General features: G+C 40.4%; 1 protein-coding gene and 1 long non-coding RNA gene across 4 annotated transcripts; one reads left to right on the forward strand and one right to left on the reverse strand.

Moving 5' to 3' along the window:
* Positions 1-1,890: 1,890 nt before the first annotated feature.
* LOC104445749 lies at positions 1,891-6,020 on the reverse strand. Of its 2 annotated transcripts, XR_005545781.1 has the most exons (4): positions 5,468-6,020; positions 4,920-5,092; positions 4,422-4,485; positions 1,891-2,189 (listed from the first exon to the last, which is right to left on the reverse strand). It is a non-coding gene; the product is annotated as an uncharacterized LOC104445749 (long non-coding RNA). The 2 variants fall into 2 exon arrangements; XR_726062.3 differs by lacking the exon at positions 1,891-2,189 and having other exon boundaries at positions 4,239-4,485.
* A 1,887-nt stretch (positions 6,021-7,907) lies between these two features.
* On the forward strand, positions 7,908-22,286 carry LOC104415824 (E3 ubiquitin-protein ligase RKP). Of its 2 annotated transcripts, none has more exons than XM_010027198.3 (11): positions 7,908-8,181; positions 8,581-10,196; positions 10,835-11,635; positions 13,916-14,076; positions 14,795-14,933; positions 15,678-15,761; positions 17,117-17,404; positions 17,488-17,619; positions 20,117-20,313; positions 20,542-20,746; positions 21,406-22,286. In XM_010027198.3, exons 2-11 carry the CDS (start codon positions 8,697-8,699, stop codon positions 21,709-21,711), a joined length of 3,813 nt encoding a protein of 1,270 aa, XP_010025500.1. In that variant the 5' UTR covers positions 7,908-8,181; positions 8,581-8,696; the 3' UTR covers positions 21,712-22,286. The 2 variants fall into 2 exon arrangements, with proteins under 2 accessions (XP_010025500.1, XP_010025501.1); XM_010027199.3 differs by lacking the exon at positions 7,908-8,181 and adding an exon at positions 8,344-8,474.
* Positions 22,287-23,467: the final 1,181 nt, after the last annotated feature.

Consider the following 23,467-nt stretch of genomic DNA (forward strand, 5'->3'; position numbering starts at 1 on the left):
AATAGCTTAATATACTCAGTGAAAAACTCAAAATACAGACCAGCATCCTACCTTCAAGGATGTCAGCAATTCAAGCCAACAGCGACATTAGGACAAGATGAAGAGAAAAAATATATCTTTCAACAGGAATTTGAAAGCAAACTCATGCATGCACAAAAGTTGAGGAGGAAAATAAGCCGTATGTTCAATGCATGGGTCCTCCTTACAAGTGTTTGCGACTGAACTTTCCTTCATTAGTGGAAAAATAACGAATTAAAAAAGGAAAGACATTTGCAACTTCATAATCCAAATTTCAACTCCCACGACCCAGAATAAATAAAGAACAATGACAAAGGGATTTATTTAGTTGCCCTTTCCATAAAAGGAGCATGGTTAAAAGTGGATCCATGAAGTTGCTCTTCAGCACAACAGAGAGTTTCTTCAGCATATCAAAGAAATAACCATTAGATCACCATCATAATCCCTTGGTCAATATTTAACACCATCAAGTACACTCTTATTCTAAAGTTTCCAGCCCTAACAGCATAAGAGAAGGCAATTTAGATAAAATACCTCGTCCGCCAACTTCATTTTTGTAAAGCCAAAAACTCAAACCTACAGCTAAAACCAGAAGGGTAAGCTGAAACTCACAGCCAACCCAAACAGACCTTTACATTTATGTTTGTGATTATTTGATGAAAGTAGTACAATGATAAGTTACTTGCCAAAGGATTTACAATGTAGGAAGCACAAACAATGTGGACATGCTACCACCGCCCGCGGTGGCCGCAATGGTTTCGCGCTTTCTCCCCCACCGAGGGGGGAGGGGTTCGAAACCCCGCATCTCCATTGCGCAACTCACCCGCGGCTGGGTCTGTGGTGGTGGCCTAGTTTGCCCCGGGTTTACCCCGCCAGCTGTTGGCTGTTCGGGGGTTCCTGGGTCACCAAAAAAAAAAACAATGTGGACATGCTAAGTTAATCTATAGTCCCTACATCAATGTTTCTGTGGATCTTCTTCTGACACAACATACAAGTTAGCAATGTCTTGGACAAGGAAACAGAATTGATTCCCAGACTTACATTGGACTGTATCCTTAAAGAGAATTTTATTTGCTGCCAGATTTAATACTGCTAGCAAGCACAGGAATCACAATCTAGGAATGCAAACACTGTCGATATGCTCAGTCCCTAAATAAACGTGTCTATGGTTCTTTTTCAGACAACCTACAAAATAATGGATATCCTGGACAAGGAAACAGAATCATCTCTCCGACTTGCATTGCAGATTTACTCTGCATCCTGAACAAGGATTCAAATTGCTGGGGAATTTGATACTACAAGCAGGCAACAAGAGAAGGCACAAATCAAAGTGCATTGTACTTTGATTCACTGTAGCGTGCATCAGCAACTAGAAATGAACATGCCTTGAAGCAACTAAACGACAACAACAGCAATTGCTAGCAATTGCCAGTCGTGAGCTTAAATGGATCAAATGGATCCTCTACATTCTATTTTACAATGAATTATACTGTATGACATCCTCTAGCACATATACTACAAAATCTTCTCAGCGCATAATGACTGGATACAAGTACGATTCTGCTGCATATAAGTTCACAAGTTACTCTTGCATACATCACAGTGCATACCATCAGTGACAACTGTTCAACTTGTTAGCTGACATCCTTTAATGCCTGATTAGGTATCTATAATCAAGACTGATATCTCGACCATACTAAGTTCATTCTGGCGACCCAGCTTCCTACATCATAAAAGTGCACATGCAGAATCCTAAGCACTAAGCAAGATTTTACACCATAAGTTGCCCCATTGATACCAAAACTAATTCCTTTACTGGACTTGGGTAACAACAAAACGTTCGAAGAAACACCAAAACATTAGTTGACAGCAATGTTACCACTTTCGTCGCGGTAGCCTCATCCACCAAGGATGCACCAACAAGCATTTCTCTGATATCAATCCCCCAAAGTTGGATTCGCTAATGAATATGCTCTTCGAGTCAAATCAGAATATAACCACAATGAGATTAGAAGTAAGGCTTACGAACTTGAAGGGCTGCTGGAAATAGACCAACTGCAGACATGTCAGATGTTCTACCACCCACCCGATCAAACATTGGAAACCTAGCCAACCAGCCCTCAACCCGCGCAGTATTGTCCAACAACGAGTTCTCGTGTTATGGGAACACCCTACATTCATGATGGGGAAAACAGTGATCAATGCAATATCTGCAAAATTAAAGATGCCAAAATTTCACTTAACCAAACGACCAAAAAGATTAATTTTGACATAACTTCATGCAAGTGTACCATCAGAATGACATATAAATGAAGACATCCAGTTACCCAAGATTTTGTTATACATCACAAGCAATAACTTTTCTACGCAAGACTAACAAACTGACTAAGCCTCATTAGCAATAATGACTTTAAAAAGCCACTAGACTGGATAGTCCTAATTATAAAATACATGCACCAAAATAGAGTTCAACCCGAGACCTCACGGAAGCTTGCCCTAAAGAAAATGCTCAACCAGAAAAGAAACCAACAAGGTGTTCGATTTATTATTATTTTTTTTTTTTTATGTGCAACAACAATAGAAAGGCCATGGAACCTACTCTGTGATAACCACGTGAGCACATCAACCAAGATCAACTAATTTCTTTGCAATAAAAAGGATAAGTCTGATATTCGATAGCTTATAGCTCTTGCGCGTCATGAGAAGCTAATAATTAGTTGTTAACTCTGCTCTAGTTAGTATCTTTATAAAAAACATGGAACTCAACGACTTGTCGGTGAAACTTCTATAGGCAGGGGAAAAAACTGAGAAAAAGGATAGATTGTTGTCACCCTATCAAACAACAATGATTGGTGGAGTATCAATTCCTTGAATCATTGAAAGGAAAATTTGAGATCGAAAAATCAGATGTATAAAGAATACTGCTACTTGACATCTAAAACTACAGGCGACCTGTTCTAGGATGTGTCAATTCCACGGCAAAAACCTAGTACCAACCATGGAGGTCTCAGTTACAAATGATCTGCAACTAGCCTGGACATGAGCAATGGAAAATAACATACAATATGTATGATCTGATTTCCACAAAAGCTCTTTTTGGGAATTGGGCGATTCATTTCCGAGGTTGGAAGCAAGAACCGAGTCAATTACACTTGGCCGGTTTCGGGCCAGTTTCAGTACTCAAGAACCAGGTTTTTCTTGTGAAAATCATGTCTAAAATATCATTGATCATCTTTTATAGCTGTTGTCGAGCAAACTCTTGTGAGCTTAGTGGTGTTATGCATACACCTCATACTTGAGGTCACGGCTTCCAATCCCTCTCAGTTGCAACTTGCTATTACATTTTTTATAAATAAAGTGAAACATGGGTTCTAGATTGGTTTGAGCCTAGAACCACCCTGGTTGGTCGATTTCATGGTCCTATAGATGGTTTTAGTATAAGAACCGGGAGCCAAACCAGAAAAAAGGCCGACTCTACGGTTTCATTATCAAGAAGTGGACTAATTTTTTTGAGAATTGACCTGGAACCGGACTTCATCAGGATGGCTCTACCCGATTCTTGGCTTGAACTGGACTTGCTGTGCACCACTAATCCAAGCTCTCCAACTAATTTCACGAATATTAGATGACAAATAATAATATGTAGTCAACAAGAAGCCAGTATTTAAGTCGTAGAGCAATATGTAACTCTTTTATTTGTCCATAAGCCACCTACAACTAAGCAATTATCAGGAGTATCAAATAATAGATTTGGGGCTCATATTCTCATCTCTCAACACCTTTCCCTGATACTAAAAGATTATTATGAGCGTCAAATGTTGAGCAACTTAACGACTTGAAATGAGTACTGGGATTTAAGGTCTTCTTATCCAGTGGATATACATCCTCTGTACCTCGCTTTATTTTAAATGTGATTAACAATGAAAGTTTTTCTATTATTATTACGATTAACCATTGAAGTTACTTGAAATGCGATAAAACAGGTAGCAAATTTTGATTCTGGCAATTAAACATGAAGCTGTAGATGATGTGAATGGAAGTAATTTAGATAGATCACTTTCTTTATTAAAATCTAAACTACTTCACTGAAGGAAGAAATAAATCAGAGAAGTATAAAAGAAGTTCATTCGGGACATGCTGAGAGCATAGACATGATTAGAGTAGATCTTCTACATGCCGTGTCCATGATACGGAATGATACTCTGTGAGGAAATATATCCTAATCAATTGCAAAAAAATGCAGTGAATTCAATTCTAGAAGTTTAGAGCTCATCGATTCATGTGGAAAAATTAAATAAACGAAAAACATGGTAATGTCAGATATCATAAAGAATTTAACGGCAAAGCTCAAATAGGGATTCTCTCATAGATCTATACATCCAATGATTTGAACTCAGATTCACCTTGAACATCAGTTTCGTCCACTTCTTCAGCATAGAGCAATACCAACTCCTGCAAGGCTGCTTCCTAATAAAGACAATAAAAAATGACATACGGTGAAGAGCTAGGTTAGGTGCTGATTTAAACCACCAAATAGTGCACATATTTGTCCATGCCATAGATTTTAGAGGGACTCTTTTTTGTTGAGGGGGAAGGAATGCGCTAAGCAAAAACAGAGTCTGGCTTGCCGCACCATTTGCCAATAAAACCGAAGGAAGTGACCAGCTCAGCTTGCTTTGAAAAATAGGATGGAGTAAAAGTTACCAAAAAGAACATAGTGTGGTTTGGTTTGGTAAACCGTATTAATGCAGTTTGTTTGGTTCTGTGCCCAACTGAATGAAAAAGGGCTATGCTCACCTCCACTATCAACGGTGCAATGTGCATCCACCGACAACTTAAATGGATAGATCAATGAAGGTATAAAACGTTAAAAGAGCAGCACATTCCATAAAGCTAAATACCTTAAGGGTAGATTGTGAGAGGAGGATGGACACTCCGGTCTTTAACAATTAAAAGGAGGATTACTGGGAGCCAATGCCTCTGCAACAAACCGTGGCCCAAGAGCTGAACCTCCTATTCCAACTGAAAGGGCGAGAGAGAAAGCGATCCACGGGAGAAGTAAGAGGGGCTTAATCTGCAAATTAAGCGTCAAACATAATCAAGTCAATCAATCCATCCGTGTCTGATGCAATCAGCTAAGCACACTAAAAGAAAACCAACGATCAAAAACCGAATTTCATGTTGACATTAATCGGAAAACCTGAAGAAAATTTTGAAATTACTGCGTCTTAGAGTCGGAAATTTCCATACACGGTCATTTCAAGTGAATAATACGTAAACGAGCTCTCCATCTCTTCAACCAGAAACCAATTCAATTTATCCCCAGCTCACGCTCTTCTCAAGCTACAATGCTGGCGTTTACCAGAAAACTGACACAGGCATCTACGACGGCAAACGGATTCCCAGGAAAGAAAAAAAAAAGAACGCAGGGAACTACAAACTTTCTTACCACACGGAGAGCAACAACGACCGGAATTCCAGAACTGGCCTCACCGCTGACCACGTCGGCAGCGAAATTGTAGACGGCGTCGAGCGTGCATCAGGAACCGGGCCGGCGCGAGTTCTGACTTCCTCAACCAGTAATGCCCGATCATGCGGCCCTCGTCCAGGCCGGGTTCACGATCGCGCCCTTCTCCAGCTCCTCCATCGCCTTGAACGCGGCCTGGAACCGAGGCTCCATCTTCTCCACGAACTCGTCCGTGAACCTGATTCGGCTCGCGTCCAAGGAAAAGCCCTAAATCCAGTGCTGGTGCAGCCAGTCCACGTACCTCGTCCACAGCGAGCTCTAGCCCTCTAGCCCGCGCCTCTCCTTCTTCGCCGCGCCGTCGGCCCTGCCCAGGTACACTGACATCTCCCTCGCGACCGATCGGGCCAGCGACAGGGACAGCACCCAGTCAACGGCGGGGAGCCTAGTGCCGCTCGGGAACGAGACCGAGGCCGCCTCCCTACTGCCGGAGGCCGACGGCTTCGCGGCGGAGGCCGGCGGCGTCTTCGGCCTGAGGGAGGGGAGAACGAGCAGATGTCAGAGACGAAGGACGCCATCAGCGGCGGCGGCGGCTCGGAGTCGGAGTTGATGATGAGTAGTTCATCGGAGGGAGGCAATCAGACGGAGGCCAGAAGTTGCCGAGAGAACAACGCGAGCACAAACTTTATGCTCGATCTCGGCGTTGGAAACAGTTGGAGGCGAAGGGGGTCGGGAACTAGCTGCGACTGATGGGGCTCCTGGAGGAGGCGACATGCCAGAGGTAGATGACCGGCGAGGCTTCTTGGAGAGGCGGAGGCAGAGGCGGAGGCGGAGGGGTGGAATGCGCTGAGAAGGAAACAGAGGAAGTGCAGCTCGTCCACGGGGAGAGAGAGTCCAGAAAATATTCAAGTGAGGAGAGAGAAATTTTAAGCGGGATGTTGCGCATTTATTATCCGTGCTTTCTTTTGCTCAGCCGAGCCGAGCCATCAGCCGCAGAGTTACTTGGGAGAGAGTGAGAAGAGAGAGGAGAGAGAGAAGCGCACCGAAAAGCAAAGAGGGCCGACGTGGACCTGCCGCTGGACAGGTGTTGAACGGTGAATCGTTCAGAGCACCAATGACGTGGTCCTTTGAGGGTACCTAATATTTTCTCGATAAACCGTTATCACCTAGCGCTTTGAATTTTGAGAAAAAGCGCACGAGATAGAAAAAGCGCACGAGATGAGAGATGACGAGCGAGCGCCACGTGGAGGCCTGACCGAACGCAGCTTTTTACCCGAAATTCCATTGACCTGGCAACAGCTTACGCCACCAACGTCGGAGTGCGCTTTCAGCTCTCGCACTTCCCTTGCCTCCGTAGACCACACCACCTCACCCCCTGCCAAAAAAAAAAAAAAAAAAAATGATTACTGCGAATAAAAATTAAAGAAATAAGATGAAAAACTAAGTTAAATGAGAATGAAACTAAATAAATTTATGTTTGACATATTTAAAAATACATCTCATGGCGTTGTTGTCTCGCTTGGCGCTTAGAGCCATGTATTTTGCTATAAGGCTTCATTCGTTTTTAAAAAAAAAAATGAATAATATGATATATATTTTCTTAAAAGTAATTGTTCATATTGCTTAGGAAAATAAACGAACGACAAGTATTTTTATTGTTTACGATAATGAAGATACTTTTTATTGATTGGTATTCTTGAGTGGTTATTTAAAAAAAAAATGTGTCCCAAATCATTTATCATATATGAAATAAATAGAGCATAAAGCTATTTGTGAGTATTTGTTGACATTGATTGAATTGAATGTGTGCACATGAGATAATATCATGCTAAAAATAAACTCTACAGGCATCCTCTCATTAATACAAGCACATGACATGTGACAAAATCTTACAAGGTCTAGAGACACGACCTCCACTGGTTATATTCAATCGCATCATTAATATGCCAAATTCTTTTCTTTTAATAAGTAAAGGGTTCGAGAAAGGTTATTTACGTTATCCATTATCATGATACAGTATTTCAAAAGTGATTTGTCCACCACGGTATATGTGTATCAATTCAGGATGACTTCATACCTTTAGTAAGATGCCGGCAATTAGGAAGTAGCTTACATTTCATTCCTTTTGGCCAATAATTATAAATGCGAATAAAGGTCCAAATTATTAAAAGCGAAGAATATAGTAAAAATATATAATAATAATAAAAGGTGGGGGGGAAAAATGAAAGCAGAAGGACCATCCATATTGGAGAGCACAATATTCGGCGGGGGAGGAAAAGGTAAAAATTCGAATGGTGGGGGCGGGGATCCAAAACGGGCGTGCGTTTGGGACGTAGCTGCAACCGGTTTGGGCTCGTCGCGTGGCTGCTTTGCTGTGTGGCATTCGCTTCCCCTTTCCCTTTTTTTCTCCCCATTTCCCAAAACCGGGGGAGAGAGAGAGAGAGAGAGAGAGAGAGCGTCGTCTTCTTCTTCTTCTTCACCATCTTCTCCACGCCACCTTCTCTCTCTACAATTCCCATTTTCTCTCTCTAAGGGAGCTCGGTCGAATTCAATTCCCTCTCCGTCGAGTCGCTGTCGCTGTCGCCTCGCTCTACCGGCGGCGCCCCCGCGCAAACCCTAGCGGCCGGCTCGCCGCCGCCTCTCCGCCGCCGCCGCCGCTTCGCGAGGTGTCGTGTGGGGAATTCGTCGACCCCGGGGCTGTAAGTCTTCGATTCGGTTCCGCCTGATTCTTCCTTCGCGGATGTTCGATTTCGCTGCACATAGTCTTTGCCTGCGTGAGTCGAACATGAGAGAGAGAGAGAGAGAGAGAGAGAGAGAGAGAGAGAGAGAGAGAGAGAGAGAGAGAGAGAGAGTCCTTGCGCGTGAGTATTTGAGAGCATTTCGGGAGGAGGTTGAATGGTCCGTGCCGTTGCGTTTCAGCGGAGGGATGCTGCTTTAGGAGATTCGTGTTGTTGAGCTGCTGTCGGGGGTGGTCTGTTGTGCTTCTTTGAAGGTTTTCGAGTGTTCGCTTGTGTGATTTCCTTTTATGGCTTCGTAAAGATTGGGCTGCAGTAGGGATTTGAATCTTTGTTTTTGACTTGGTCTGGTTATGTTTGTAGGATCGAAATCGTAAGAGTAGAACAAGCTTGGAGTTGCATCCAGTTGGAATTTGAATACGCGGAGTTAGTATGGTCTAGCGAGGGCTCCGGCTACCGCTAGCTGGCACTTGTTGCGGATGGCGGAAGACGGCCTGCGGATCGGTGGGCTTTCTTCTGGTTTGGCAGTGCTGTTGAATGAGGAGGATTGGGCTGATAATTCGTCGAAAGGCCATCTAGTCTCTTACCGTGATGAGATCCGGAATCAATCTGTGGAGCACACTTTGGAGCAGATATTCGATCTTCCGTGCAAGTCACTCGGTCCGCTTTGTCGTCCAGTCGAGAATGACTCGATTCATGCTATTATAAGGAGTGAGCTTTCGAAACTTGATGCAAATCTGAAATGGCAGGATCATAATAGTGATGGCATATTGATAACTGGTTGTGGACGTGGTCCAAACATCGTTGCTCTCGATGTTTCCAGCATTTGTGGTGAAATTACTACCTTAGTTCCACCATTCCTTGTTGAGAGCTTGGCAATGTTCAGCAGCGTGAGGGCTAATGCCTGTGTGTGGAAAGGAAAATGGATGTATGAAGTTATTCTGGAAACTTCTGGCATACAGCAGCTTGGATGGGCAACTGTATCCTGCCCTTTTACTGACCAGAAGGGCGTGGGAGATGCAGATGATTCATATGCATTTGATGGAAGAAGGGTGAAAAAATGGAATAAGGAAGCGGATCCATATGGTCAGTTGTGGGTTATTGGTGATGTCATTGGATGCTGCATAGATTTAGATGATGATCAGATTTTGTTCTTCAGAAATGGAGTTTCTCTGGGGGCTGCATTTCATGGGATTCGGAAAATGGGCCCTGGAGCTGGGTATTATCCTGCCATTTCACTATCTCAAGGCGAACGTTGTGATATAAATTTTGGTGCCCGTCCCTTTAGATACCCCATTGAAGGCTATCTTCCTCTTCAAGCACCACCTTCCACCAATATATTGGCTTCCCGTCTATTGCATTACTTCTCAAGGCTTTTGGACATGTATCGTATGGAGCGAGCTGAGTGTTCTTCAGTTGAGAAATTGAGAAGGCTCAATAGATTTGTTCCGTTCGAAGATCTTTTTGTGCCTGTATCTCGAGCTATATGTAAGGAACTTTTCTCTAAGCTTGAAGCAGATGATGGGAGTCTTGAGTACATTGCCTGTGGACCACTTCTTTCCTTTATGATGGACGTGTTCAGGGTGCAAGCCCCTCATGACAATTTGAACTTTGATAGAGTTCTTGATATCTTTCTAGAATTTGAAGCCTCACGTTCGATTTTTGAGCACATAATATATGCTCTTTCACGCTGTTGTAAAACAGCATGTTTGGTCCTAACAGAATGTCCATATTCAGGATCCTACCCTTACCTTGCCCTGGCCTGTCATTTTTTTAGGCGAGAAGAAATAATGGTGCTTTGGTGGAAATCTCGGAATTTTGAACTTCTATACGAGGGTTTTCTGTCCCGCAAGCCTCCAAATAGAGAGGATCTTCAGTGCTTAATGCCTTCTGTTTGGTGGCCAGGATCATGTGAAGATGTTTCTAGTGAAAAAAGCATGGTTTTGACAACTACATTCCTTTGTGACGCTATAAGTAAGGTACGCATTACAGTTGCAACTGTTAGTTTTGAGCTATTTTGATTTGTTTTCCTCAGATGTATGGTTATTCCTAGTTTAGGGATGTCTTAACTTATCAGAATCCCTCTAGAAAGTCCTAAAAAAAACTATCGAGGATTTGGCAGTGTCGCTGTATAGTTTGTCTGATAATCTTGGACTGAGGTTTCTCATGGGCTGTTTTGCCTTGTGGACATTTCTTTTATGCTACTGCTTCCATCAAAGAATTCTGAAGCTACAGCAAAGTCAGGGTGTCTGCTGCTTTGTTGTCCATGAATATTTGTTTGCTGTCCAAAATAACCTTTGTGCTGTCTTAATTTCATGCTTCTGATTATTCTAGTCAATTAGGTCATAGTATTTAAGGGAACTGCAGAGGAATGGATTTTGACTCTCACGACATGCCACACATTCTCGTGCTGGCTACTGTTGATTGGCATGATCTGGACCATGGAAGTGGTTTATAATGTCAGTGTTAGACTAACTTTGCACATGCTTCGGCAATTTTTGTGAAATGTTTGGGTAATGGTATCTCATTTCTGAACATTATGCTGATGTAGATCTTATTGATATAAGGTCAATTGGTAGTGTAGAAACTAATGCTTGCTTATTTTTTATCTTGGCAGATTGAGGAAAAGCATAGGGAGCTCTGTCGACTGGTAATACAATTTATACCTCCTGCAGCACCTCCTCAGTTGCCAGGTTCAGTTTTTAGGACATTCATACAGAATCTTTTATTAAAGAACAGGGGAGCAGATCGAGATGTTCCTCCACCTGGAGTTTCAAGCAATTCTGTTGTTGTTTCTTTATACACCGTCATCCTTCACTTTTTGTCAGAAGGGTTTGCCTTAGGGGAAATGTTTGGTGGTTCTGACGTCGCTTTTCTTCATAGAGGGGGACAACAAAGCTTCCCTGTCAGTCTGTTCCTTAAAGATGATCCGCATCGATATGACATTTCGAGGCTTGGAGGGTCCTATAGTCATCTGTCAAAATCTCACCCTGTACATGATCAGGAAGCTGAAGTAGTTCAGTGGGAGGAGGGATGTATGGATGGCCAAGAAACTAGAATAACCCATTCAACACTCCAAAAACCATGTTGTTGCTCCAGCTATGATGTTGACTATGGAAGAATGTCCAATTGTCCAAATAGACATAGAATCAAAGGTTCTCGTGCCCCTTGTAGTTCTATTCCAGAAAGATCTGCTCATGTTGCTGCTGAGTGCAGTGCGGGAAGTTTAAATGATGAAATAGCTGAAAAGCCTAGCACTAGTGATCAAACTGAACCAGAATTTGGTTATCGGCCAGTTCAGAATATCAGGAGTTTACCAATAGAGTGCAGTATGTCTTCAGCGACAGTAAGAGAAGAAGAACTTCTGGACGCTTTGTTGCTGCTGTATCATATTGGTCTTGCGCCAAACTTTAAGCAGGTGAGGACTCAGCTACTCGCTTGATAGAAAACTTGCAAATCTTAATCAATTACCTTTTAGCATGCTGAATTCTCACATAGCCAATTGAGTTTTGTGACATTAATACTGTGTCGGATATACAGCTACAATGATCAAATGTTTTTGCAAAGAATGTGGATAGTGTATGGAGCTTAGGAAATTAACTTGGCGGATTGTGTATGTAGCTTAGGAAATTAGCTCGTCTAAGAAGATCAGGTCTTACACATACTGCTTTGTTACCTTTTTGGCAGAAAATATTTGTTTTATTTAGATTAATTTTACATAAAGATGGATATAGGTTGACCAAAGTAGCTGGTTCTCATTTTATTTCTCCTGAACTACAACTGATACAGCTGAAAAGGTACACTCAAAAGCAACAGTTGATGCTTAAAACATACTGATTTTGTCAAGTTTCCATGAGATAGTCTACTATCTTAGGATATTTTGCACCCTCTTGGTGCCCTTTTTATTAAAATTTTCTTGTACTTATAAAAAATAAAAAAAAGATGGAGTAAGAAAATGTTTAGCGAATCTTCTTGCTTTTGTTTTTTCAGACTTGGGTTTTGTGTTTTCTAAGGACAATTTGGTGCTTGAAAGTTGAGTTCTTTGTTAGGGAAGTTTGTGACATCCTTTAAATTAAGGTCTAATCTAAACACCTCAAATCTCCAACCTCTTAAAATTTTTATTGCATCGAGGATTGAAAGCTAATGGCTGGACCTGTTTAAAGTTCTCTCTGTGGTTAGAATCCTCATGGAGGTTTAATTAGTACCAATAGCCATTGGTGGGCTTTGACACAGTAAAAGCTTAGAGATGATTTTAGAGTGTGCCATTGACCAAGGATCGTGCAAAGTCCTCCTTCATTTTACTGTGCAAGTGGTTGTGATGCAAGAGCATAGGAGAATATTTTTAAGTTATTTATTTTCCGAATTACTGTTCACAGTTACGGCAGTAGTTCTTCTATATTGTTTTTGGGGTTTTTTCCGGTCTTTTCTTAGTTTTAAGAGTCATAGTGTACTAGTTTTATTTCCTTAGGTAGGAATCCTTCTATCTTTATGCCTATTTATTAGTCTTGGAGGGTGGTTATCTGATTAGTAATTATTTTTCTTTATGAATAAAGTTTCTTTCAAGGAATCTGTTCTTTGTTGTTCCTGGCTTTGAAGTCCAGAAGGCAATCTTTTAGGTTGTTTGTTTCTGCTTGAATTGTTCCTTTGTGCTTCTTCAATTATTTTTTTGGTGTTGATGTACCTTGTTAGGGTTGCTTTTCATATATCAATTTGGTATCAACTGCCAGGTTTCGACCTTGGGATCTGTGGGTTAGGAGCCCCACCATTATCTTGTCTGATCTCTTATTGAGCATTGTTCTCTCCTGATTGGAGAAAGCTCTGATACCAAATTGATGTAGGGAAAAGCAAAGACCTTACAAGGTACTCAACACCAAGAGCAGAATTGAGGAAGCACAAAAGAACAATTCAAGTGGAAACACAGTCTAAAAGATATCCTTCTAGACTTCAAATCCAGGAATAAGAAAGGACAAGTCTCTCGAGAGAAACCATAGTCAACAATGAATAATAGTCCCTGATCTGAAACCAACCTTTCAAGACTAATAAATAGGCATAAAGACCCTTTATCAGTAGGAATTCTATGTAAGGAAGTAAAACTAGTAACACTAGGACTCATAAAACATAAGAAATGACCAAAAAGGACCCAAAAAACAAAATAAAACTTAACTACCATAGCTGTGAACAAGAATTCAAAAAATAAATAATTTAGAAAATATTCTCCTATGCTCCTGCATCAAGTTGCAATCTTCTCTTGAGCCTTAAATGGAGATAGCAATGATATTCGTTGGTACCTTGTTCCTTTTTATCTATTTAGATCTCTGTAGGCTCCTTAACATCTAAAGCTTTTATTGCGAGGCAACTCATGCACTGGCTAGGAAAGCTCTGAATTACATTCAGCCGATGGCTTGTATAATAAATTTGGTTTTTCCTAGCGCCAAAGCGATGGATTGTGTTTTTCCGGAAAACAATTTTAAGGAAATTTCTCTTCCTTTGTAGTACAAATTAAATGGTGGAAACATAAGTGACATGATGCCAACCAATTAAGGATATTATGATTTCCCCTTATAGCTTATGGGACTTGATAGACTCATTTTAAGATAAGGAGTTAGCTAATGCATTGAATGTTTCAGGATGATCTACCGGTGCCTCTGCCTATACGGTAATATCTCTTAGTCTAAAATTTTCGTTGCTCTATTTTCAGGCATCATATTACACATCGCATCAGTCCCAATTCATCTCTCTCTTGGAAGACACTGACAAACAAATAAGGGAGCAAGCCTATGGTGAAAAGTTGAAGCGTTTAAAGGAGGTTAGGAATGGTTATCGGGAGGAAGTTGCTAACTGTGTTAGACATTGTGCTTGGTAAGAGGACAAGGAGACTAATGATTTCATTGTCTCATATACATTTCAAAGTAATTGTGCTCTAAACTATATGACGGGTGTCGCTTGAGATGACTAGCTACTGATTCTTGTTTATAGGCAAGTTTGAAAGTGCATACGAGACTTGACTGTTTTATACTCTATCGAGTCCTAAATCCTATGATTTTGCATGCTATTGAGAAACATGCAGTGTCTATGTAACTTAGTTTATTAAGGTTGTACTGCCTCGATACCAGATTGCCTCTAAGGTGGTTGCTTTTACTGTTGATTATGATCTGAGAATGTTGGGGATTTGATTCTATTTGTCAAGACATTTGATCTTTCTTGTAATTGCTCTAGCATTGGTATTATCATTCCATAACAAGAGAAGTTTGGGTCTATGGATTTTTCTATCCCAAGCAAGGTTCATGTCAGCTGCTTTATTTATTGTGAAAGAAAAAGTTTTGAGGCTTTGGTTTATTCAAACACATTTTTTGGTTATTGCAGCTAATGTGATTTTTTTTCTTTTGTCATTGTGGCTAATTCAAATTCTTGCACTTTTTTCTATGATTGACCTGTATAGTGTCAGAGGATTTCCTAGGGATTCTTGGTTGGATTGAGCCTACCTGACATGCCGGTTCTGTAAATCAAACAGAAATTTTTGAATGCATCATCCATGCTGGTGTCATCAGTTCCTGATTGTTATAATTTTTTTCTACAGGTACAGGATCTCTTTATTTTCACGATGGAAGCAAAGAGGCATGTTTGCTGCCTGCATGTGGACTGCACAACTGCTTCTAGTTCTTAGCAAAGTGGATTCTGTGTTTGTATATGTTCCCGAGTTTTATCTTGAATCTCTTGTAAGTCTTTCATTTCTTTTAACTCAAATGCTTGTGTTCTATTTGGTCTGTTCACTGTCCAGTTAATTTGGTGTTTGCCACTTCCCTGGTACATTTCATGTGCATCTTATTAGAATCTTGGATTTGTACTTCAAACTTGGATGTTAACAAAGGAAGCTTGCATTCTCTATGACCTTTTATTATCTTTTCGACTTCAGAACTAACTTGTCTCTTGCATTATGCATTTCCTTTAGTAGCAGTACTTTTACCTGTTATCTTCATCTTTTCATCCATGCTTAATGAATAAACAAAGAGAAAGGACATCTTAGGACATGAGCTCCTGCCCTGTGAGGAAGGACATTCTGACCTGCTAGCATTTCAGAGACAATTTTCATTAGAGCATCCATGACATCCCAGTCATGTCTGCGCAAGCTTAAAATAGAAATGAGGATTGACGTTTTGATTAGAAATTTTGAATGCATGGGCAATTTATTTCACTTATCTTTTGTTGTAATAATGCAGGTGAACCTCTAGATGCTGTGATTAATCAATAATTGATATATTATATTGATGTATCATTGCATGTGCGCTCGCATGATTTGTTACTTATTTCTTTGGTTTTTCTCTTGGAGTGATTCGTGAGGATCGCTGTGTTGGTTAGCTAACTTGGAAAAGACAGTATTTAATTCGAAATTCAGATTCATGGTCTCTGACTATGCCCTTTGAGATGTTTTGAGTCACTAACAGTTGCCTCTGTTGTTGCAGGTTGACTGCTTTCATGTCTTACGTAAGAGCGATACACCATTCGTCCCTCCAGCTATATTTATTAAGCAAGGACTGGCTTCATTTGTATGTTCTGCTCCACTTTTTCCTACTTCTCCTTCACATTCTAGTGCACTCCAAGTTTCATTTAACTAATGATAAGTGTTTTCCAGGGTTGCATTTGTTATTATTTATGTGCTGTGCTTAAACTGTAGCCTGATTATTTGCTGTTATTATATTGCAAGGTGCATACCATTCGAAAATTGCTATCTGTAAATGACATAATCTTGTGGCTCTAGAGCCTTGGAAATTTGGAGCAAAGTTATTCATTGACTGGTCGCTGGTTTGCTATATGGTTTGCTTTCACCTTATTGGGATGTCCACATAAAGTGTGCGTGTGCATATGCATATGCATTTCTTTGTTGACAAGAGAAAGACTATCCATGAAATGTATGATCATTGCATTATGCCATCACATAGTTATTGAAATTCCTTGGACAATGCAAGCATGGTCATGTTTTAAGAGAATTACTCGTTAGGACAGAATAATGTCGAGCAGCACTTTCTATTTATTGCCGTTTCTTTTTCACATGAAGTAATTGATTTTTACCTTTAACCTATTAATAGTTAGAGCATGTAGCACCTTTGTGTCTTGTTGAAATCTTCTAATAAGATTGTTATATGATAATACTTTTATGTGATCAAGGAGGGTTTGTTTGGGTGATGTGCTTGTCATATATATATATTGGGGTAAAGGAGGTGTTATTTGAAAAAGCTTTATATAGATAATTTTAAGTGTGTAAATTCATAGCTTGTCAGAGCCAAGATATGAGAAAACATGGATCTATCAAGAAGAATCAACTGAACAACCCAATTATTGGATGCAGATAAGAGGTTGTGATGGGGGGACTGAGATGAATTAGGTCACAATTATAAATTCTGAACTATATTATTCGAGTGTGCTCTTTGGATTTCATAAAACGCTCTCCTGCAGTTCTCGATCAGTTACTTTTTTGTCAGGAAGCTGTTTGGATGGGCTTTGGGGTGGCTCTGAGCAATTCAATTAGCTGCACGTGAATTTTCTGCCAAGATGGGAACAATTTTGTACTTATAACAAGTTACAAAAAAAATAGTGGTTGACAGCACTACTATCGATAATTTTTAAAGATAATAGTTGTTTATTGTTTAAAAAAGAAAAATGTCACGCATATGAACATATAGTAAAAGTTAAAAGCTAAGAGCCAAACACACACTCATTTGATGAGTATTCTCAATATTTTGACTTGAAGAGGACTTTTGGATGTCAGAAATTGACTGGTGTGCATCTTTATTTAATAGCTATGGCATTCTGCAGAATATTATTGCGAGACTGCTATTCTTGAGCTTTATATATCCATCTTTGTTAATCGAGTAGGAGTAAGATGTTTGCGTGTGTTGATCAGGTCACTTTCCTTGTCATGCATTTCAACGATCCAAGAATATCAAGTGCAGATCTCAAGGATCTGCTTCTCCAGTCTATTTCAGTCTTGGTACAATACAAGGAATTCTTGGATGACTTTGAGAACAATGAGGCCGTCATCCAAAACCTACCCACTGCATTGCTGTCATCATTTGACAACAGATGTTGGATCCCAGTAACAAACATTCTTCTAAGGTTATGCAAGGGCTCTGGTTTTGGTTCTTCAAAGAATGGAGAATCATCATCATCATCATCATCAGTTATTTTCCAGGTAAATGATAAATTCTCTCTATCCCTCCCTGTGTCCCCTGTGAGACTTCTTTCTGACTAGAATTCTTGCCTCTTGCTCGATAGAGATTGCTGCGAGAAGCTTGTGTCAATGATGAAGTCCTATTCTCGACTTTTCTTAATCAGCTATTTAATACTTTGAGCTGGACAATGACAGAATTTTCTGTCTCAATTCGTGAAGTCAAAGAAAAGTATCAGGTACTTTGAAGAAATTTCCTTTGGACTGTTAATCATCTGTGCTTTGTTTGTTTGGCCTATGCAGGATAGTGATATGGGTGCTTAAGTTAACAAGTGTACTAGCGGATATCTTTCATCCTAATTTAGAAATATGATAGATCTCTTCAGCCTTATTTATAACATGCTTATAGTATGCGGTGCTGCAGAGGCGAAACAGTTGAACTGCAGGATCAAAAGAAAAAATACGCTAGGAGTTGCAGAGAATCTTAGAAGTTGTAGTTTATAATTTGGAAAGGTTGAGTTTATAGTAAGTTGTAGATCATGGTGTGTGGGACGGTGGATGCCTGTAGTGAAGAAGTGGTACTTGAGGGTAGACCTTCATAGTACAATTTGGATCACTAATTCAAGTCTCCAGTTTGAAGTATGAAATTTGATTGCAGTAAGTTGGAGATCATGGTGTGTGGGACAGTATATGCCTATAGTCAGACAAGTCGTACTTGAGGAGTAGACATTCAAGTCTACAGTTTGAAGTGTGAATGTGGATCTTTCACCCAGCTTTAATAGGAATTGTAGTCTACTGGTGAACTGTAATCTGGAACAAGACATGAATACAGATCGCCAGCAACTTAGAATGCCAAGTGTGGTATTTCGAACAATCAGCAAAGTCAACTGAGAGAAAAATGAACAATCAGCCCAGATTGGATCATCAATAAATGAAGAAGGAAGTTGAGTCAAGAACTATGTCGGGATGCAGGGACTTGAGTTGTCCTTGCCATTGAGATGAAGCAACTTTTTCAAGTTTAGACAACCAGAATAGGAAGAGGTGAAGTGGTGTGCAACTCAGAGGCAAACCCTGGGTTTTAGATCCTACAATAGAATAAGAAAACTCTTATGCAAATTATCTTTTAGAACGGGTTCTGTAACTTGGGCCCAAAAAGGCCCAAAAAGTAAATACATGTGAAAACACTTATTACAAGCTAATTTAACTAAAGCGGAGAATACTATCTAAATAATATGTATCGTAAGAATATGTTTTGTATTCTAATCTACTTACGTTTGATCTTTTATATTGCTCCATGTTCTGAAAAACCATGTTGTGTTCTAATGAAAGATTCTGAAGAAGTCTACCCACAACTGTGTCCTAGGTAACTCGATTTCTGTGGCCCTTTTTCCGTTCCACGTTCTGGGAGAATCCGCATCTTGGGCAACCTTGGTTCCACATTGTAATGGGTGGATGAAGTAGATAAAACACTACAATTAGATTATTGAACGGATTAGATAAAACAGCAGTAAATAAAGACTTAATTTGATTAGCAGTACCATATTGTGTTCTATTGTAGTTGCATTAGTCAGGTTCGTAAATTGGCAATCTGAATTGTGGGATCGTGTCATGTAATATGTCAGATCTGTGCTGTCTTTCAGTCCCCAACTTTTTAAAATCCACCAGTCCTGTTCTGTTAATGGTGAGGCATAGTGCAAACCTCACTTCTTTGTGGGAGAAATCGAGATTTTATACTTCCCTGCATTGGTTGTTTGAAAGCAAGTTATATGCAACATTAGCACTTTTGCCTACATGTGCACTTCGGTGCAAGTTATGTGGGATTCTTTTGCATAATAACTTTTGACATTCTATCCTATATGCTAGACATGGGAGCTGCAGTGCTAAATAGAGTTCCTTTTCTGGACGTCACTAAGAATTTTCAGATTCTAGATGTTTATGTTGTTAAATGCGACATATAGTTCTGCCGGTTTATATGGAAAATGTTCTCAATTATTATATTTAAGCTTGCTAGAGTTTCAGATGGATCTCATAGGCGCTACTTGTCTGTTGCTTCTTCATGGGAGGTTCTGAACTTCTTGAGTATATGTTGGTGGATAGCAGATAACCAAGGTCAATTCATATCCAAGACGCTGCAGATCTTTCTGCTGTTTGTGTCTTATTGTGGACAATCCTATTGTACTGTTTACTCTTGACTCAAAATATAAACGGTGCTGTCAGCACTTTCATTTCATCTTCAAGATCTGAGTATAAATTTCATCCCTTCCTCTAACCTTTAGTTCAGTTTTCCTTGCTACTACTCGGCACCTCTTCATTTGAGGTGCAGCTTGTAAGATACAGCTGTGAGCAGAATAGAGTGTGATCTGTAATAAATCCATGAAGAAATCTATAAAGCAACTATGACATCTTTTGGGGAGAATATCAGTATGGTTGAACCATTAGTGCAAACTTCATTTTGACCATGTTCATGCATTTTGTAATTTTACTTTGCTACTGAAATGAATTTTCCAGATTCAGTTCTTGTGCTAGCTTTTTGGTGATATGAAAATGGATCGCGAGTAGATATTTAGGTTTCATGTCAAGTTATGCTCTTAATGAACTGCCAGCTTTGTCGTTTTTGTGTGTTTCTGGGTAGCACTGCTCCTTTCTCTCTCTCTTTCTCTCGCTCTCTCACGCGCATGCGCACATGCAGAATGATTGGAGAAGCTTCATTACTCACTGTTGGGGAACATTGTGCAGGTATTGGACTTCCATCAGCGAAAGTGCAGTGTCATATTTGATCTTTCTTGCAACCTTGCAAGGGTTTTGGAGTTCTGCACTCATGAAGTTCCTCAAGCTTTTCTGGCTGGAGCTGATACAAATCTACGAAGGCTGACTGAGTTAATTGTTTTCAGCTTGAACCATATATCTTCTAGTGCATATGCCGAGTTTGATCTGTAAGTTTTAGTGCTATCAATGTCTCATTCACCTTGTTCACTGATTCAGGCCATTTATTTACATTATTTGTAATGTCTCCTTGATTGTGTGTTGAGGGCTGTGAATCTTTTAATCGGCTTTCCAAATTTTATTTTAGTGCCAGGCATAAAATTCAGTTGAAAATTGAAGGCTAAATGGTTAATTCGGTACATTAAGAGTTTCCTCATCTTTTTGTTTGTCCTTTGTAGGTCATTGAAAAAACATGTTCAATCTTCAGAGAAAGTGAACCGGGGGATGCTTTTGGCACCTCTTGTAGGGATTATCTTAAATCTCTTGGATGCTAGTGGGGAGAAATCTTGCCGGGATCATAACGATGTAGTGAGTGTGTTTGCGAGTGCAGACTGCTCCAACACAATTCATCATGGATTCCAATTTCTTTTGCAGTACAATTGGGTGAGTAAATTTGCAAGTCTATCTTTTGTTTCTGTTATACCTCAGAATTACGCAGATATTCCTTAATCTTGAGTCTTACCTTGTGAAGGTTAAAAGGTAATATTATTGAGTGGGCATGTCGTCTAAACAGCCCAATCACTTTTGGTTTGATCATACCTGATCTTCCACTTACAAAAGCAGTGCTTGTTTTTGTGCACGTTGGGCCAAGATAATTTAACTGCTGGGATTATGATCTCCAACATACAAATTCATTGCTTGGTTGTGCTGTCAAAACAGTGGTTGCTTTGCTGTCAAGTTAGGAATAAATAATGTAGATGCAGGGTTTTGTAATGGCTAATTTAAGTTATGGATTCCACTCGAACTATTTATTTTCCATTCTTTTCTGCCTTTGTGTACATCATGCGGAGGTGTCTGCATTGTGTCCCTTCCGATGATAAACCAAGTATCCTTGCCGTCTTTTTCATGCTATAGTTTTATTTTCTTCATCGAGTTTTTAGGATGACATCAAGGTATGTTTTGCCGTTAAGATGCTTAAATCTTCACCTTTCTTTCTGACTGATTATTCACACTGTTGCCATTGCCAATCTTGACTGTGCTTTGATATAGGTTTGGCTGTCCTGTGGACTTTACCCACTGATTACTTCCTACTCATTTTGCAGGTCGAGTCCTTCCGAAGCAATGCTTATGTACCACAGATAGCACAGCTAGAGAGTTTCGTAAGTCAGCTCATCTGCCAGTCCGAGTTGAAGGAAGCTGAGGACGCTGGACCCATGGAAGAGAAGGATTCTGATGACATGTGTTGTATTTGTTATGAATCCGTCGCAAATGCACGATTAGTGCCTTGCTGCCACAAATCTTGCTATGGCTGCATAACCAGACATCTCCTCAATTGCCAGAGATGCTTCTTCTGCAAAGCGAGCATCTCGGAGGTCATACAGATTGGAGAGGACGCATACGATAAGTAGTATAGCGACCATAGCATCCTCACTTAATTTAGACAAGGTAGAAAAAAGGAAAAAAAAATCAGAAAAGGTATCTTCTTTCTTCTGGGCACAAGAATAATATGTTGTCGTGCAGATTTGGCTGGCCGATGACAATTACATAGTTGCAGGCTGCCTGGTGTTAATGCCAGACTTTGCTGAATCCACTTAGGTAGAGAGGGGAAAGAACTACCTAGGAAAGTTAATTCAATTCAAGTATTTATACCTGTATATGTCATATCACAGAATCGCGATCGGCACCTGTCATTTGGTCGAAATTTTGTAGAGAAAAATCGCGGGGCGTTTCCTTTTGTAAATATCGAGTTGTAAAGGGGGCAAGAAGAATCTTGCTTCAACTCTTACCCGGAGTTAAATTCTGGTCTCTCTCAACTCTTTCTGTTCAGAAAGGACTTCTGAGAAGCTTTAGGACAGAGAGAAACGTGGCAATTGTCTCCAGATTTGGTCTTTTTTCCTGGATGGTTTGTATATATTTCCATTGCAGAATTGTTTTACATTGCCCTCTTGGGGTCAAATAAAATGCCACGTCTTATCATCAGCTATTTCAAATGATTGCTTGGTGACGCATGAAATTGTGTCTTGGAGCCGTAAAGAGGGTCTTCAAGGGGCTGGCTGAAATTGTCCAGTTGGTTGAAAAATGGAGTGAAAGCGAGTCTAGTTGATTTCTTTGAGCGGTTCATAGGGTTGGACCGGTTCAGAGAGAGAGAGAGCAAAAGAGTAGAAAGGAGCGTCAATGTGCAGCTTTATACTGGACATGGACACATGGTAGCATTAAATGGAGTAAAATAAATGTCCACGGGAATTGACCATAAAACTAAAATATTTTATGCGAACAAATGTCGATGGCAAAAGCAGTGAAAAGCCTGATATGAAGTTTTGGACACATGGGGATAGGGGCGCAGTAGAAAGTTGAAATCAGCATTCAATTTGGAATCCACAGTCCTTTAATTGCTGCTGGGTCAGTGCCAGCGGTAGCGGTACGAGGCCTTAATGTTCGTGCGAACGTCGAGATCCCGCTACGTACAATCGAAACACGACGGAAGCTGCACACCCCTTTTCCTCGATTACGCCAGCTCTGTTAAGTCGGTGCAACTTTAAAAATAAATTATTGCAGTCTGCGCAATGTGATGTCTATCTTGTTGCCATTATGGTGAGCGATTTGATCGATGAGTTGTTTGAACCATTTGAGCGTCGTGCCAGGTTCGAGGTGTTAAGTTAGGTTTTGCCACCTCTGCGTCACGAGTTCAAATCTGCTCACGATGGTAATGTATCAGTCAGGCACCGTGCGAAAGGGGAGCTCCGATGAGTTGCAGTTGGGGAACCGGCTGGTCGAACATTTTGCAGCGTGCGGGGGTGCCTGTATGGTCGCATCCAACGGGGATTTGCTGCAAGGACTCAATTTTATCTCGGGACATGACCTATGTTTCGACGACTAAAATTACTTATTCTTGAGGAGCACTTAATCAAACTGCATTTTGAAATTTTGTTTCAAAATTCGATAATATCAGCTACTCTGCTTTAGCGTTTACTATTGTGCAGAGTGGTATTTGAGTGAGCCAAGAAATGATTTGTTGTGCTTTCCTAAGTTGCATGAGTTGGTTCAACCCAATGTTCTTTATGTTGCTCGATTCTATCACTAGGTAAAGAAACACTTGATGAACTTCTTTCACAATATTACCCAAAGTAATAAATAAAAACCCCACGGGGTAGACTGCATTAAATT

This window comes from Eucalyptus grandis, chromosome 8, assembly GCF_016545825.1.
Source record: "Eucalyptus grandis isolate ANBG69807.140 chromosome 8, ASM1654582v1, whole genome shotgun sequence".
Classification (NCBI taxonomy): Eukaryota; Viridiplantae; Streptophyta; class Magnoliopsida; order Myrtales; family Myrtaceae; genus Eucalyptus; species Eucalyptus grandis.